This window comes from Lingula anatina, chromosome 6 (genome assembly GCF_051362555.1).
Source record: "Lingula anatina isolate TDL-2025a chromosome 6, LinAna3.0, whole genome shotgun sequence".
Lineage (NCBI taxonomy): Eukaryota > Metazoa > Brachiopoda > Lingulata > Lingulida > Lingulidae > Lingula > Lingula anatina.
In genome coordinates this window covers 3,709,187-3,727,704 of record NC_141772.1, presented here as the reverse complement: position 1 = coordinate 3,727,704, position 18,518 = coordinate 3,709,187, and the positions used below count along the sequence as shown (strand labels likewise).

Sequence of the window (18,518 nt, the reverse complement as noted above, 5' to 3'; positions counted from 1 at the left end):
AGAGATGAAGAGATGGAGAGGAAGAAGGTGTGAAAGGGATTACAAGGTATTGTTCTGTAGAGTTGAACAAGGATGGTATATCCTTACCAATTATTCATAGCACATTATGTAAATGATATAAGTATATAATAGTTATCGGAAGAGATATTTAATCTTTGTGTAATTATTAGGTGCCAAAGATGTCCAAATATAGAATGCAGAGGATGTTTAAAAACTGTATGTTGTAGTGTTGTGGTGAAATTGTTGTTCCAAAAATCAATGATATATAACAAAAAATCTTAGTGCTGTGTAACCTCAACTATTGAAAAATAATTTATTGTATGCTATAGTTAAAGTGTATCTGTTGATGTGAATATTGATGTGAATATTTGTATACATTTTCTTTGATTAGAAATGAAAATAAGTGATACATTTTGATGTTCCACCCAGTCTACACAGATGTAAACTCCAAAAGTGTCCAGATCATTAATCTGCTATAGAAAATGTGTAATTTTTCTGCTTTTTCTCATGTCATAGTTTAGTTTTCTGGTGAAATGTAGTTGAAATGAAATGACAAACCTTGAAAAAATTATTCTGAAGTAAGACTGTTTTTATTTCAAATATTTTTACCTGTTAAATTTAAACATTTAAAAAGGTTAGAAATCTGTTTAGGTGTTTCAAATACATTAAGTAGCTAGAAGTTTTCCTCTTAAATAAAACCATTTCACTTCTTTGTCTAGTTTTCATTGAATGATTCTTAATACTCTTGAAACTATTGATTATTATTTATATTTAAATTGTCTTTTGATAGAATTGTGATATAATGTCATATATATATCAAAATATAAAATTTGATTTTCATTTTCAATTTTTACTTTGTTCATTCAAAGAGCACCAGTATTATTAAAATAAATCTGTGGAATAAGTTTAATTTTTTAATATTTGGTAATCATTTTTTAGAACAAGTTTCCAGAAAAAATGTCAGAATTATCATAATATATAACAAAGAATTGTAGTCAAAGTATATGTTAGAAGGCATTTAAAACATCTTCTTCACTGAAGGCATACTTATACACATGCACATAAAAAATAAATAAATGATATGTGGACCAGATCCGATGTTGTAATTTCTTCCTAGATCTCAATGAATAATCAATAGCCTCCTGCCATTGTCTCAGTGTGCCATCAGTATTAGTTAGCTTATTAACATACCTGTATTTTAACTGCATGAAATGGATTATATTTGAGCATTGCACATTTATCTGTCATTTGTTTTTACCTGTTGTGATACTATAATAGGAATTTTGACATTTATATGGGTAACTTCAAAAAACAGTCAGTTGATTGCAACCCTCTTTACTTTGTCGTGGTTGGGATGGTAGTTGAACCCACGTGCATGCACACACACACTTGTTCATGCACATACGCACACGCACACTTGTTCATGCACACAGGAAAAGGCCTGTTTTTTGATAATTTAAAAACTGTTGAGACTGAGAGCTGTAGAAGAAAGCAAGAATACATCTTCATTTGAGAGCATAATCTATGTCTTCTGTATCAAGGTTCTTTTACACACTCCAACTAGAAACCATGTCTAACAGCCTGAGACAAGGGCAATAAATTGGTTGAAAGTGAAAACTGTCTTTTTAACACATTTTACAGAATAAAAATAATGTATCTTTTAAGTTAAAACTCGTACTGAAGATTTAAAATAGACTGTTTCTAAGGCCCCATGCCCAGAGACACAACTGGTCTGCCAAAATCAACCCAACTGTTGGGGGGGAGGGGGGGGGATGAATGGGGAAGGCAACTTCTTGTTTCAACTAATTGATAACCACCAGCTTTTCTACTTAATACCAGGAGGAGGCATGTCATACAGTTAAGTTGATTGCAGTCATGGAGAGTCCCTTCAGAGTTGGGTTGCATACCTACAATTGTCTGAGGGGGAGACTCCCTTGCATGCCCTACATCCCCCATTCCAACACTAACACACACACACACACACTAACACACACACACACTAACACACACACACACACAAAAAAAATATGTGCGCATGTACACGCACACATACACAAAATAAAACAAAAAAATGTTTCCTTTTTAAGTAAACTATTTTTTCAATACTTTGGAAAGTAACACTTTTAATGCACAGACAAATATGCGTCTGTACATGTACATAAAGCTGTCAACTGCGTCTGTTGTCCCCAACACCATGTACTTTCAGTGAGCATGCTAAGTGAAGAAGGTAGAATTTAAAAATCAGCGTGATTGGGGCATATTTTCAAAGATATGTTGTTTTTATAAATAGACACTACACTGTATATTCTGATTAGTCTGTCTGTCTGTGTTGTCACCATTCTGTCTGTGTCTGACACATGAATTTTTCCCCAGAACGGCCATGCTGTATTTTTGTTTTGATTTAAATTTGCTGAGTTGCTTTGAGAGTGACTGGAAGGATTTGTTATATGGAGGAGAGAAACAGAGGATAGGAATGGCAAGGATATTCTACCACAGGTACAACCAGCTTTCACAACTACCTTCACTGAAATGTAGTAAAATTAAGATGAAATTACTTTAAGCTATTGTTACCATTTCATCAATGACTTGATGTGTATTTTTAAATAATTAAAATAATTTGATTTGAAGTAAAATTAAATGTAAGCATGAATCAAGGATAGTCCTGTTTAGTCACCAAGTTGTTGCTATGGAGTTGCCCAATTATATTTTGGAGGTTCCTCTTTGTAAAATATAGAAAAATTGACAGCGTAAGATTTGATATGAAATATTTGGAACTGTGGAAATTTAAGAGGGGGCAACACCTGTTTGCATATCCTATCTTCATTAATAGCATGGAAATTTCAGGAGAGGGTGTATTACATCCTTTTGTGGTAATCCCTGTCCCCATCCCTGGCTGTGTATTTAGAAATGTCTTCATATATTCTCTGGCTGTGTATTACCAAGTGTCTTCATATATTTCAGGCCACATTTTGCTTTGTTAGATGAATACACCAGTGCTGTGTCTATTGATGTGGAGAGCAAGATCTACCAGGCTATCAAGGATGCATGGATCATGTTACTGACTATAACACACAGACCTTCTTTGTGGTAGGTGAATCATTGGGTTTGGTTGTAAGTCTATATATGGTACTGACTATAACATACAGACCTTCTTTGTGGTAGGTGAAACATTGGGTTTGGTTGGAAGTCTACATATGGTACTGACTATAACACACAGACCTTCTTTGTGGTAGGTGAATCATTGGGTTTGGTTGTAAGTCTATATATGGAACTGCAGCAGGCGAACCATTATGTTATGTTGTTATACTACACATAACATTTGTGGTTGGTGTATTGAGTGGATGAAAAAGATACTTAATCCTAAAATTTTAATTTCTCAAAAATAATTTATTAATTCAATGAAATTCCACTTAATACTAACACTTTATTTGCCACTGATATAGTAATGATTTGACTGGGTCATTATTTACATCAACGATCCTAATTTATCTAAATAAATCCTAATAAGAAACAAATTTAAATTAATGCACTAAATCTATTTTACTGTTCTTTGGTTAATTATGTCTTTGTATTTACATGTATAAATACAGATATGGCTATATACTTTTATTTTAATTATACCACACTTGGCACTTTAAACAGTAGGATAGTCTTAGACTAGCTATTACTATTTTTCGCGTCAGAAATATTCCCCATGTAGACTGAGTTGTAACAATTAAGTCAGGTGGCCAAAGTGGCTGACTGAAAGTACATTAAATTTTGTACCATCTAGATAACATGACTGCTGCACATAGTCTGAGTGAGTCCATAGAGTCAGTTCTCTTGGCCACTTTCATCTATTTGAGGAGGGTAGCAAGCTCACTTTGTCCATTTTCAATGAAGCATCCCCTTAATAAATCATATGTCCTTCCCCCTTTAGTTTTAAGAATGTCCAAGAATACTGCAGTTTTCTCTGGACATACCACCCTGGTAGTTGAGGTTTGGTGTTTAGGGAGCTCTGGCTTCACCCATTTATATTCATGGTCAATTATAATGCCTTCTTGGAGGAAAAGATCCAACATGTCCAGGAGAACATGAACTGTGATGTTTTCACATAGCTTTGGTTTTACTTCATTCAGAACTGAAAATAATGTTGCCACACATTACAGAATGTTAAAAATTACATTCAGTCCTTTCATGATGTATGAATAGCAAATGTTGTGGATAATTATTATTCCGTTTCTTAAAATGGAAACAAGTCCTTTGAATAGCGGGTAATAACTGTCATTTGCTGATAAGAGACCTGTAAAAGATATCCAAATAAGATAAATATAAAATCCTCCTTCCTGTTAGCACAATTTTTGGATGTCATGGTCAGGTGATCAGGTTAGTTAGACATTTTTGAGAATAAAAATACATATATAACAAAGAGAAACAGTGAATCATTACACTAATGCCATTATACTGCTGTGCTTACCTTCCTGCCAGCTCATGACCAGGTGTGGTGGGTAGACCAGGTCTGCAGGAATGTTGACACCAGTATTGACACATAATACCTGTCTTGGTTTGGAAGCTGTCCCCAGGGTTATTTCAAGTATTTCCCCAGGGAAGAGGGTTGGGTGCTCACTGTCCTCATTCACACAGTGGGGACACATCAGATATTTGTCGTATGACAGCCCAGGCCAGTCCTCTTTAATGATGTCCATGAGGTCACTGTGGCCTTGTGTGAGAGCATCCCACATGTCTGAGAGATGTGATCCACGGACAGCAATGCTGATAAACCAGTCTGGGACTTGGCTGACTGCATCAGGACTTGGCTGGTGTAGCCCTCGTGTCACCTGCATTTTACATCCCTTAAGTTCTGCATACACCCCATCCTTCCAGTCCATTCGCATGGTCTTCATAAGTCCAAGATGCTTGTGCTGACGAACAGAAAATTTCTCATATAAGCCATCTGGACATTTGTATGGAAAGAGAACCTGCAGGGTAAGTTGTGTGGTGTCTGGGGCCACCTTGCTGGGCCATTTGGTGTCTAGCTCAGGTTGCCTTTCTTCAGTGAGGAGCCATGGAAAGTGGTATGAGGTATTGGATGGGAGGGATTCATCTTCCTGGACTTGATAGCACAGCTCCAGTTTCTGCATCATTTCTATCATGACATTGACTTCAGTACTTGATAATTTGAAAGGCTCACACAGGCAGCCCATAGCCTCTTTGGATATGATCCCTCTGGTGAAAATGTCTCCATGCATGGCATTTGCTTTGGTTTTAGTAATCTTCATGGATTTCTGTAGCTTTTCTGATACGGCCTCTTGATCATGACTCAGGACTGCCTTGAGAACATTAACTAGAACCTCTTGCTTATGGAAAACTACTTTCATCAGTGAGGGACATCTATCAAACCAAATGATGTCTCCACGATGAGCAAGAAAACTTAAGATGTCACATATCATTTTTTCTGTTTCTTCCTCTGAATTCTCCTCTTTCCAAGATGTAGGTGCATTCTGCAGAATGAGGTCTTCAATCATCTCCCAGTCAAGTGTGTTTTCAGAGCCTTCAATTTTCTTGGTGCATATATTCTTGGCTGCTTCCACCCACATACCTGGCAAAACTTCAGCATTTCTCCTGGCAGAAGAAATGAGGTAGTCTCGCAGATCTTTAATTCCTTCACAGGTTTTTGAACTGACTCTGAAAATATCCTTGTGGATGGGTTTCATTTGATCATACAAGGTCTGCAGTTTATCTGATTTGCTTTGATAGGCCTGTTGGAGAGATGCTTGGGTTTCAGGTGTTTCTCTTATTCTCTTCTCAATGCTCTCCTTTTGCTCTAGATACCACTGCTTCTTTTTGTTTATGTGGTCTTCATGTTGCTTGTTTATAGCAGAACACATGTTTTCTACATGTTGGATTTCTACCTCATCAAGATGAGTTCCAATTAGAGCTATTTGTATTTCTGGCATCTGTGCCTGCACCTTGTCAATCCAGTGTCCAATGTAGAGCTGGTAATGAGCCTTGTCTTCTCGGTCATATTTCGACAGATCAAAAGTGATGAAAACCAAGCCACATTTGTTAATAAAAATGGGATGTCCTATTTTGTAGATGTCATGTCCACCAAAGTCATTGATGTTGAAGCCAATATTCAGGTCAGTCTCATCTTCATGAGCCTCCCATAATCCCTGCTCCACCACTCTTGTCCTGTCTGCCATCTTTGTAAGGGTAGACTTTCCATTTTGCAGTGTGCGTGAAATGCTAGTTTTTCCTGCTTCTGTTTCACCAAGTAAGTTGACCTGTATTCTACTTGACTGGATTGCCTTGGTGACAGTTAATGCCTCAAAATACCTCTTGATGGCACCTAGTCCCCTCTCGGCAATATGTATAGGTGGTTGTACCAAAGGATTACCAATCACATTTAGTCGTCTAAGACTTTCCATATTCTTTATTTGAGGTGGCAGGTGAGTGATGTTATTGTCTGACAGGTAAAGTCCCTCAAGTTTTGTCAACATGGTGATATCCCCTGGTATGTCAGATACCTGGTTGTATGACAGGTGCAGCTTCTCTAGGTTAGTCAAACCACACAGTGCTGTGTGGAATGTAGTGAAGGCATTGTTATGGAGCTTGAATATTCTGAGCACCTTCAACCTGGTGATATCCACTGGTATGTCAGATAGCTGGTTTTCTGACAGGTGCAGCACCACTAAGTTAGTCAAACCACACAGTGCTATGGGGAATGTAGTGAAGGCATTGTTATGGAGCTTGAATATTCTGAGCACCTTCAACCTGGTGATATCCTCTGGTATGTCAGATAGCTGGTTATTTAACAGGAACAGCTCCTTTAGGTCAGTCAAGCTACAAAGTGCTATGGGGAATGTAGTAAAGGCATTGTTAGAGAGGGAGAATATTCTGAGCACCTTCAACCTGCTGATATCCACTGGTATGTCAGATATCTGGTTGTGTGACAGGAACAGTTCCTGTAGGTTAGTCAAGCCACACAGTGCTATGGGGAATGTATTGAAGGCATTGCTGGATAGGTCCAACACTGTGAGATGTGGGAGGTTGGATATGGACTGTGGTAAAGAAGATAACCTGTTATATACTGCAGATATATTCTGAACATTTGCACACCTGTCAATGGACTCTGGTAAGTTGTCTATACCAACATTGTTTATATCAAGCTTAGTCCATTCCAGCACAGTGTCTGGTGTCTTGGATTGTGGAGACAACTGTAGCTTATGTAAGAGATGAAGACTCTCTCCACCTGCTACAACTTGTCTGTAAGCCATGTCTCAGGAATGGAACAGTAGGAAGAGGTGTCACTGCTCTATATGTTTATGTTCATAGTGAAAACTATTTGAATGTTTTAGTGGGTAGTTATGTTTATCGCCAACTTAAAACAGGATTCCACCTCTCCCCTGATAGGAAACATTTGCTTTAAATAGGAGGTAACTAAAAATGATTAGCTCAATCCTAAAACCATATTTTTGGTCCTTGCACACTCTTGTAACCTGAAATTACAAAATGATAAATTGGTAAAAAAAAAAGTAGCAGGTACAGTTCTTTTGTTCCACAAAGTTATATTTAGTACTTTGATATGTACAATTTATTGTCAAAAATTACATTTAATTATTTCCTGGGGTCCTCCACCAACATGCAATTGTATTGTATGGCTGCTACTGAGTGACAATTTGGAAATATCTTGTAGAGATTTTAAGAAACATACAGAAATCTGAGGGAACTACTCTTCATTTGGCACAGGATGCAAATAATAACATCCATTACTTTGGTGCATTTTAACCACTTTTGCTTTATGTGAAAGTTAAATATTTGTGCATAAGGCAGCATTTTTTTTACCTCACGGGATATAATGTGGATATGGACAAGTGTAAAGGTTTTCTGAAAAAAATTGAGCAGATAAAAAAAGGGTTCAATGTCCTTACTCAATAGAAAAAGCAGGTGTTTTAACACTAAAAAGTTTCTTTATCTTGCACAAAACTATTCTAACATTGTTTTATTACAGTAATGGTATAAATACTAACTGATTGTACCACCAACGTAGGCGCTGGCGGTACACATGGTTTTAGTCCCGACCCGTATGTTCCGCCGGCTCTGCCGGCTCCTGCGGCTCCGCCGCCAAGTCACCGTTACCGCTTCTCCTCCTAGACTAGCTACTAGGGCCTGCGTACCTATCTCTTGGATTTAGGTCACCTATAATCTCAACTCGTTCCACGTAAAATTTAGGCTATGTCGGTATTGGGGTCTAGGTGTGGCACTCATTGCAATGCACCCTTGTCCAAAAATGGCAAAATCAAATGCTAATTATCTACCCTACGGGAGGAATTATGGGAAAAATTTCTACAGACGGCTTTCCAAAAGTCATATGTGTAGATTTCAAATATGCCCTTGGATTTGACCTTTAACCTTTATTTCAAGGTCAAACTGGCCAAAATTTTCAAAAAAAAAAAAAAATTTTTTTCGGAAAAAAATTATTTGCGCTGTTATTCAGACACCACACACACTTAACCAATAATATTATTGGAAAGTGTTACCCTTCGGGTCATCTTTCATCTCTGTGAATTTGGGGTCAATCGGTGCATTTTCACGGGAGTAGCGGCCTTAAGATACCGAAACTGAAAACTGTCTCTAATTATTGAACCGTTAATGCTAGAGACCCTTTCTTTTTTGCATTTTGTAGAGCATGTAAAGCCCAACACTGAGAGTGGTCTCCGTTTTTTTTTTTTTGTATTCCATACGGTTTTTGAGTTACGCTGTATCAAAAAGTACATATTGGTGGTGAAAGCAAAATGTGCAGTACGGTAATGGATAATACATTTTGAACCCCGGAAAAATAAAACATAAGGTTTGGCAAGGCAGACAATTTCTGGTTAAAAATGACATTATTTCATGAAATTTGAACATCTGGAACTTCTGAGCACCTCTCATTTCAAGAATTTCAAGCAAAATGACCTTTTCTTTATTTTAATTAATTTTTTTGTAGGAAATTTATGGCACATTATTGTAACTCCAAAATTATAACATTTAGTCCCTTATGTCTCCAAAACTGGCAGAGATAGGTCCATAGTTACTATTGAACTTGAATAGGAAGTCATATACTGGCAATCTAAATGTGTCCTTGAAATTGACCTTTGACCTACTTTTCATCATGAATTGAACTTTGAAAATTTTGGTTCCCTTTTATCTCCCAAACTGGCAGAGATACGCCCATAGTTACTATTGAATTTGAATAGAAAGTCATAAGAGGCAATTAACTGTGACCTTTAAATTGACCTTTGACCTACTTTTCACCATGAACTGAACTTTGCAAATTTTCGTTCCCTTTTATCTCCAAAACTGGCAGAGATAGATCCATAGTTACTATTGATCTTGAATAGGAAGTCATATACTGGCAATCTTACTCTGACCTTGAAATTGACCTTTGACCTGCTTTTCATCATGAATTGAACTTTGCAAATTTTGATACCCTTTTATCACCAAAACTGGCAGAGATAGGCCCATAGTTACCATTGATCTTGAATAGGAAAAAATATACTGGCAATCTCATCTCATAGGTAAATATGGACCTATCTCTGCTAGTTATGGAGATTAAAGGGAACAAAGTTTGCCAACTTGAATATTTAGTCCTTAGAGGCAATTTACTGTGACCTTGAAATTGACCTTTGACCTACCTTACGATGAACTGAACTTTGATTGTACCATTTTAGTTCTATATTTTTTGCATATTTTGGGAATTCTTGTTGATTGCATTTTTTACAGCTTGTCAAGCACAAGACTGGTGGTGGTGTTATTGGTGGTGGGTAAATTGCCAGTATATGACTTCCTATTCAACTTTAATAGAAACTATGGACCTATCTCTGCCAGTTTTGGAGATATAAGGGGCTAAATGTTACAGTTTTGGAGTTACAGTAATATGCCATACATTTCCTACAAAATAAATTAATTGAAATAAGGAAAAGGTCATTTTGGTTGAAATTCCTAAAATGGGAGGTGCTCGGATCGGAAGTTCCAGATATTCAAATTTCATGAAATAATGTCATTTTTGACCAGAAGTTGTCTGCCTGGCCAAGCCTTATGTTATCTTTTCCAAGCGTTCAAATTTTTTAAACATATTACCGCATTGTACATTTTACTTTCACCACCACAGTACTTTTTGATACATCTTAACTTGTAAACCGTATGAAAAAAAAAAACGGAGACCACTTCCAGTGTTGGGCTTGACATGCTTTATCAGATAAAAAAAAAAAAAAAAAAAAACAAGAGGCCTCTTGCATTAAACGGTTCCAGAATTAGAGAGAGTTTTATGTTTCGGCATCTAATGGCCGCACCTTTGGTGAAAATGCACCGATTGACCACAAACTCACAGAGATGAAAAAGATAACATGAAGGGTAACAACTGCCAATAATATTATAGTTTAGGTTTGTGTAGTTTCTGAATATCAGCGCAAATAATTTTTTTTTCGTAAAAAATTCCCCTTTTTTGAAAATTTTGGCCTTTTTCCCCTTGAAATAAAGGTCAAAGGTCCAAGGGTATATTTGAAATCCTCATATATGACTTTCGGTCAAACTTCTGTACTAATTTTTCCGATAATTCCTTCAGTTTGGGAGATATATAGCATTGAAAATTTTGGCCTTTTTCCCCTTGAAATAAAGGTCAAAGGTCCAAGGGTATATTTGAAATCCTCATATATGACTTTCGGTCAAACTTCTGTACTAATTTTTCCCATAATTCCTTCAGTTTGGGAGATATATAGCATTGAATTTCAAAAAAATTAACAAGGGTGCATTTCATCGAGCGTCACGCCCAGGCACAGGCAAATGCACCGACTGAGAAAAAAAAGGGGGTTCAAGTTTAGATTATATGTGACCTAAATCCAAAAGATGGGCACACAGGCCCATGCAGTCTAGGAGGAGAAGCGGTAACGGTGACTTTTATCCCACTCCACTCGGCGGAGCCTTACGATACGGATCGGGACTAAAGTTTGGAGTTTTAATCTGTGCAGACTGGGTGGGACATCAAAAGCTATCACTTATTATTACCACCAGCGTGAACGCTGGCGGTACTCAAGGTTTTAGTCCCGATCCGTATCGTTAGCGCGATAGTTCAGTAGTTAGTTGTTCTAACCAACGACTGCTTCTTGAAACGGGACCCTGATCACTAATCTGCTATAGGCCATTAGAAAATGTGTCATTTTGCTGCTTCTTGTCATGTCATACTTTAGTTTTCTGGTAATATGTAGTTGATATGAAAGGACAAATCTTGAACAATATTATTCTGAAATAAGGCTGTTTTTCTCTCAAATATTTTTACCTGTTAACTTTTAAATGGGTTAGAAATTTCTTTTCTGATTAGGTGTTTCAAATATTAAGTAGCTAGAAGTTCTCCTCTTAGCTGAAACCCTTTCACTTCTTTGTCTAATTTTCATGATTTACAGTATTTTTTGAATAATTCACAATGTTCATGAAACTACTAATTATTATTTATATTTAAATTATGTCTTTTGGTAAAATTGTGATTTTTATATAAAATTGTAAATTTTGATTTTCATTTTCAATGTTTACTTTGTTCATTCATTCAAAGAGAGCACCAGTATTATTAAAATAAATCAAATAAATCTGTGGAATAAGTTTATTTTTTATTAAATATTTGAAAATTTATTTATTGACAATCATTTTTAAAACAAGCTTTCAGAAAAAAGTCAATTATCTTAATATTTCACAAAGCATTGTAGTCAAAGTATATGTTAGAAGGCATTTAAAACATCTTGTTTACTGAACGTATACTTATACACATGCACATAAAAAATAGATAAATGCAATGTGGTCCAGATTTGATGTTTTAATTTCTCCCTAGATCTCAATGAATAATCAATAGTCTCCTGCCATTGTCTCAGTGTGCCATCAGTATTAGTTAGCTTATTACCTGTATTTTATTACCTGTATTTTAACTGCATGAAATGGATTATATTTGAGCTTTGCACATTTATCTGTCATTAGTTTTTACCTGTTATGATACTATAATAGGAATTTTGAAATTTATATGGGTATCTTCAAAAGACAGTCAGTTGATTGCAACCCATGTGCAAGCACACACACTTCTTCATGCACACACGCACACTTTTTCATGCACACAGGAAAAAGGCCTGTTTTTGATAATTTCAAAACTGTTGAAACTGAGAGCTGTAGAAAAAAGCAAGAGTACATCTTTATTTGAGATCATAATCTAGGTCTCCTGTATCAAGGTTCTTTTAAACACATCAACTGGAAACCATGTCTAACAGCCTTAAACAAGGACAGTAAATTGGCCAACTTGCCCCGCGACGTCAATAGTGTTTTTAGTCAAATTGTAAACCATCTGACATTATATTTGAAAAATAACGACGTTGCATACGTAGCTTACTTCATGGCGCTTACTTTAAAACCAATTATGCCCAGTTAGCTCTACAAGGCCAAAAGTGTTTAAATGGGCCAAAAAGCCCTGGTCTCCCCTATACGTACCGTGTATGGCATCAAACTGAAGCTCAGTGTTTCAAGTTACACAGAATCATCGTTGTTCATTCTAGCACCATAAATAGCTGCAATCCTTGAAACTAAAAAAATGTGCACCCGGGCAAGTTGGTCCCTCATATTGACCACTATCCTTTGCGCGCAACAGAGCTACAGACCATTGTTGAAATATAAACTCAATGGTTTGTTAAATAATGACCAGCTTAAACGTGAATTTGTTAGTTTCCTTAACAACGAAAATTTATTATTCATTTTCATTCATTAAAAACATGCTTTATGCCATTATAAATTTATTCTTAATTGAAACAAAAAAAGTTTTATTAATAGATATTTTAGTTCTTGCAACACATAAAGCGAGACGTATACGGAAACCTCAATAATTTAAATCTGCTTCATTTGAACTATTTGTTCTTCAAAGACTCTTAAAAAACAATTTGATAAATTAAAAATTGTGTGAAAATGTATTTCAAGGCGTTTAAATGGGATGCTTACTTCATTTACGTATAGGGGGCCAACTTGCCCCGTGAGCCATCTGGCATTACATTTGAAAAATGACGTTGCATACATAGCTTAGTTCATGGGGCTTACTATGAAACCGGATTTGTTACCCTAACTCATTCCTGGTTGGCTCCACAAGGCCTAAAGTGTCTAACTGGGCCAACTAGCCCCGGTGTCATGAAACTGAGGGTCCATGTGACAGAAAGTCCGCCCTCCATATTGTTATAATGGTTATTGTTAGTCCGACCTAAGTGGGTCAGCACACGAACGGATCAGATCAGATCAGAAGTTTATTGACTATCGCCCTACATCCGGGCATGATCAAATACAAATACAAGAAGTAATCCGCAGAGTGATTACCATATACAGTTTGATATACATTATATAATGTCTAGACTAAAGCAGGGAAAGTACATGTACTACTCAATAAAGATCAATATAGGGATAATTAAAAAAAAAAAAAAAAAAAAAAAAAAAAAAAAAAAAAAAAAAAACTGATTCAACTAGAATAGGCTACACTAAACCTTATATTAAACTAACTATTATTTGGGGGGATATGAAAACTGCATCATCAGTTAATCTAGGTTTTATTCAGCATGGATGCAATTTTCATATCCCTAGCTTTAACGAACGAAACGTAGTGCCTCGATATGAAACCAGACAACTTTTGTGTTTTTAATCTCCAAATACGAAAAAAAATCAATTATTTATAAGCTAACGTTAAGAACGTATTATATCATTTGTTTTATATTAATTATTATTTAAGATCACAATAATAAACAAGTCGCATTTCGATGTACTCCATGCTATAACCTTTATATAAAAATAGCAATTTTTACGAGATTACAAATTGTATCACATTGTTTGGTTCCATTGCCTCGCTTTCAAAAATTAGAACATGCGCTCCAAAATCGTAAAACGAAGTTAAAAATTTTATATTGGCCGAGTTCCCCACTGTTAAGAATATCCTCGCAGCATTATCTGCAGTTAACCTTCCTACGATTTTCAATGTATTTTGCAATGTAATTTACAATCCTCCAGGTGAAGAATTTTATTAATCAAGTGTAGGGGAGGTGTGAAAATCCCCATTGGGGCCACATATAACACTATAAATCATAGAAGTAGAGAAAACTTCTATGCTATAAATACAATGGGAATCCCCTTAAAATGAAGGTAAAATAAATGTTTTTCTAAGGAATTCCGACGGATTTACTTTTTACAACATAAAATCAATAGAACATTTCTAATATAAATTTTCAAAAAGACACCAGAGAGCTAATGAAATAAAATCAACCAGACGGTCTTTGTCAATTTCACCAACTTGTTTATTTCAAACAGCGCACTTTTCGCACATGCGCAGTTGTTTGAAGCCTGTGCTAAGTGGGTCAAAATCTAGGGCGAGGCTCACCTGTACATCAAAGTAATGGGGAGTGGACTCTCTGTCACTGGGGACTTTCTGGTACATGACACCGGTCTCCCCTACTGCCAACGCGCAGTTCACCGGAACCAGACAATTATTATAACTTAAGTATCAATAATAACCAACAAATATTTTGATTAAGCCGGTTCGAGATTTTATAACAAAACGTCAATTATTACGAGGCTATGAATCGTCTCCTTTAGATGGGAGCTATTGCCTCGCTTTAGAGATATTAAACTTATCGGTCGTATCGCCGAAATGCAAGTTTAATGTCTAATGTCGGTTAATTTCGCCAGTGAACATGGGTTTTCTGATATGATTTAACTGAAATAAACTTTCTTACGTTTTTTCGAATGCATTTTGTAGTAACATTCATATTAGCTAATAAGAGTATTTTCCTGATGAAGAGTGGGGGAGGAGTGGAAAATTCCCTTGGGTCCACACATAGGCCTAACACTATAAATACAAAGGGAATACCCTTACAATAAAGGCGAAATACATGCTATTCAAAGGAAAGTCCGATGGATTTACCTTTAAATACACACAATCAACAGAGCATTTCCAATATAATTTTACAGAAAAATACATCAATTGAAATCAAGTCAAATAGACGGTTAAACACAGGCTTTGGTTGTTTATTTCAAACAGCGCACTTTTTGTGCATGCGCAGTAGTTTGAATCTTGTGCTAGTCTGGTGCATTTAAACCTAAGATCTAATATACCGTTTATAAGATCTTAGTTTAAACTAATTTGCGTTAGAGGGGGGTATGCTCTATTGAAACTTCCATTGGCTAACAAATTATGGGTGTCGTTGCCGCCAACTATTTTCAGAAGTCGAGAGGAAGAATTGGAAATTTATATTTTTGTTGCTGTCCCATTTTGGTTTTAAATGTGGACAAATCTGATCTCTACTAATGAATCACAGTTAAATAAAAACGATCTGTTCGAGACCTCAAGACTGTTGTCTAGTTTTGTTGGAGCGGAGATCTTTATGTCTGACTCAGCCTTTGCGTTGATCTTCGCCTATATGTCAGGACATTTGGTAAATTCTAAACAACATAAATAATTTACTAAGATATGTTTTAAAAGGTGGTATAGATTGCTCGAAAAGGATCTTTAGCCTAACTTTTTGTGCCAAGGTATATGTAGGCCTAGGCCCTACTTTTCTATGTTGGTTTCAAATAGATTGGAACTAAAATATTTTGTGAGATGAAAAATAGATATCTTTGAAAGCAGTTATATAAAAATGTATAGGCCTCGTGCTGTACCTTTAAAACCTCGAACGTTCAGCGGCCAACTTCGCACCCAATTCTTGAAAAGACTTCATCAAAGCAAGATCGTCTCTACTCCGCAGTTTCCGAGCGTCAGGCGGTTTCCAAGCGCAGTTTGATCTTGCATATAACTATTTAGGCTACAGTTATCCTTTACATCCTAAAGACAATACGTATTTTACGTTAAGTTTTGAAAACGACTTTTGGCCTTGAATTCCTTCAAGTTTTTTTTTCTCCGAGAAGTCGAATAAAATGGCGCCCGTTGAAAGCTGTCATGTGATGTTGTTGACATTAATAGTGTTGAGTCATGAAATATTTTCAGTTTCTCGCATTCCTCTTACATTCCAAAATTGATTCCTTTGATCCAGTAAAATGCGTTATCTTAATCTCCAGCTATCAAACTTTTGCTGATTTTGACCGATATTCGCCTTAGGGTTATAATAACACGGTGTTGCTAGGTTGACCCGAAGTGAACTTGGTCAATTGAATCGTTTGAATCAAAGGCATGGGGCGGTATTGACATAACGCGTTTTGACAATTACTTTGTGTGGTTGCTGCTGTACTCAACAAAGGGACATGTGCTGTGTACGTGATCCACGTGAGGAACCAAGGCGTGGGGTGCGTGAGTGTGAAATAACGGGTACCAGCATGTGTCTAAAAGTCACACCTTTTATAAACATGCATTTAATAAAGCGTCGATTTAGAAATACACCGGTATACAAGGCGCTATTTGTAAACACTGCTATTCAAGGACTTGCTTTTCATTATTATTGTGGGGCAAAGGGTTGATTTTTGCAATAAGGATCGAACCAGATGGTTTGATTTTAGCTTCAGATGACTTCCGTTAATTTTATCAATTTTTAATTGCGAGAGGCTCATCTAAAAGACGAAAGCGTGTCTAAATTACAATTTGATAAAAATATTTATGTTGGCTGAACAGGAACAATTATAGCAGAGTCAGTTTCAGACCATGAAAAATTTACAGAATATTGAGATGTGCTGTTTTCTCTCTCTTTTTTCCCCTGTGTATATGCAATAATGATAACGCATTCAAGTGGAAAACCGGTTGACCAATTGTGTGCAAACTTACAAGAATGATCAAAATTACAGATCGAGTGTGAGAATAATAATAATGATAATAATAATAATAATGATAATAATAATAAAATTGTACTGAAGATTCTGCGCTGCTTACAAATATCAATTGTGTTTGAAACCTGAGAGAGTCAAAATTTACAAAGATTGAAAGAAAATGAAGAGGAAGGTAAATTTAAAGAGTCATAATTAACAGTAAGAGTATTTGAATAAAATTTGCTTAAGATTTCTTTAAAGTGTATTGATAAAGTTGTCAAAAGAGACGTTTGATTTTCTGCTAAAATATGACTATAGAATTTGACCATGAAATTGATGTACACGCTGATGAGCTTAAAAGACAAGGGTTTAATATATTCAATGTTTGCAATTAGTACTGTACATGGAATTTGGTTTTCTCAGAACTCCAAAGGAGGACTTGTGGACCAACAATTTGGACCACAGCAATAAAGTACTCATTTTTACATCTTTCTCGAAGATGATATATTGTATTGTATGATGGTCTTCAGGCCTGTAGCCAGCAATTTCAGAGGGGGGTCGTTTTCTGAAAAAGTGGACCTTTTATCACAAAATCCTCAAGTACATCGATCAAATTTTACCCAGAGTGGACCTTATCCCAGCAAAAAGGGTGGTTCTTTCGAACCTCCCGACCCCCCCCCCCCCCCCCCCCCCCCGGCTACGGGCCTGGGGGTCTGACTATTGGTATTCTTGTATGAAAGCCTCAACCCATAAGCATCATATTTAAAAGTAATGTTATATTGTCAAATTCACTGTACTCTCTGTGTGGAGCTTTTCTCTTAAACAAAACGTGTTTTTAAAATAGGGATCCTAGTTTAATGGTGAAAATGCAAAATTTTCGTTCGGTCAATGGATTTATCTAATTCAACGGATCTATCGGCCCCTGGATTAACTGGTACAGTTGTGTGTGTGTGTTTATGAGATTCTAGTAATTATGTTTTTTATCGGCGGCGTATCTATCGGTACGTGAATTAATTTATAGACACGTGAAAGTATTGAAACGCTTATATATACCGAGACGTAAAGTATCTATTGGAAAGTGCATCTAGCTATATGTATTTGTATGTAGGTGAAGATACCTGTCTAGATCGCCTCTAACACAATGGGTTTGTTAGTTCAAGTAATATCACCGTGTTTTACTATTGTTTTTCTGCTAATAACTTGTTTTATCCAAAGGACAATGAAGGCTTGTGCGAGTAAATTTTGAAGCCATTTTCACTGTCTCCTGTTTCATAGGATATAGGTTTTAAGATGAACAGAATTAACAGACAAGAACGAACTTATGTTACAAGATGGTTGTTGAAATTAAAATCTGTGTGAGACGGCAGAAACTACTGGAGGGGAAGAAAACGCTGACTGCGTTCTAGTTCATCTCAGATGGTCATTTTTGGACTGCAAACTATGAGGTGAAAACGTAGGCCTACCCAACTACCAGACTCGGCACCTACGGATCCAGAATAAACCGGTTTATCAGACCACACTACCCGTTTTCAAGGTGTGAGTCAGATCGCATTACAGAGTTTCAGTCACCACACCGATTTTGCCTGGTGCGCGATGTGATAGCAATGATCCTAAGCGGGGTGGAAAGTAGTGCATCTCATCTAGATTCATGCGCTGCTGCAATTTTCCCTGTTTATGCTAAAATCTGACAATACCGCAATTTTTAACATAACATGTAGGTTCGGACATAGCCAATGATGTTTTGTAAATAAGAACTTGCAAACTTA

At 36.3% G+C, this 18,518-nt stretch overlaps 1 protein-coding gene across 2 annotated transcripts in view; it reads right to left on the bottom strand.

The window, feature by feature from the left end:
* LOC106151839 (malignant fibrous histiocytoma-amplified sequence 1 homolog) overlaps positions 1–16,159 on the bottom strand; it is a 63,882-nt gene extending 47,723 nt beyond the window's left edge. Inside the window, exons 1-3 of one of the 2 annotated variants that reach the window (XM_087015790.1) lie at positions 15,679–16,159; positions 4,457–7,478; positions 3,428–4,120 (exon numbers count right to left, since the gene is read on the bottom strand). In XM_087015790.1, coding sequence (XP_086871916.1) covers positions 3,837–4,120; positions 4,457–7,256 — 3,084 coding nt within the window. In that variant the 5' untranslated portion in view covers positions 7,257–7,478; positions 15,679–16,159 and the 3' untranslated portion in view covers positions 3,428–3,836. Of the gene's footprint in view, positions 1–3,427; positions 4,121–4,456; positions 7,479–15,678 lie in introns of those variants that run through there. The other variant, XR_015335153.1, reaches the window with a different exon arrangement.
* Positions 16,160–18,518: the final 2,359 nt, after the last annotated feature.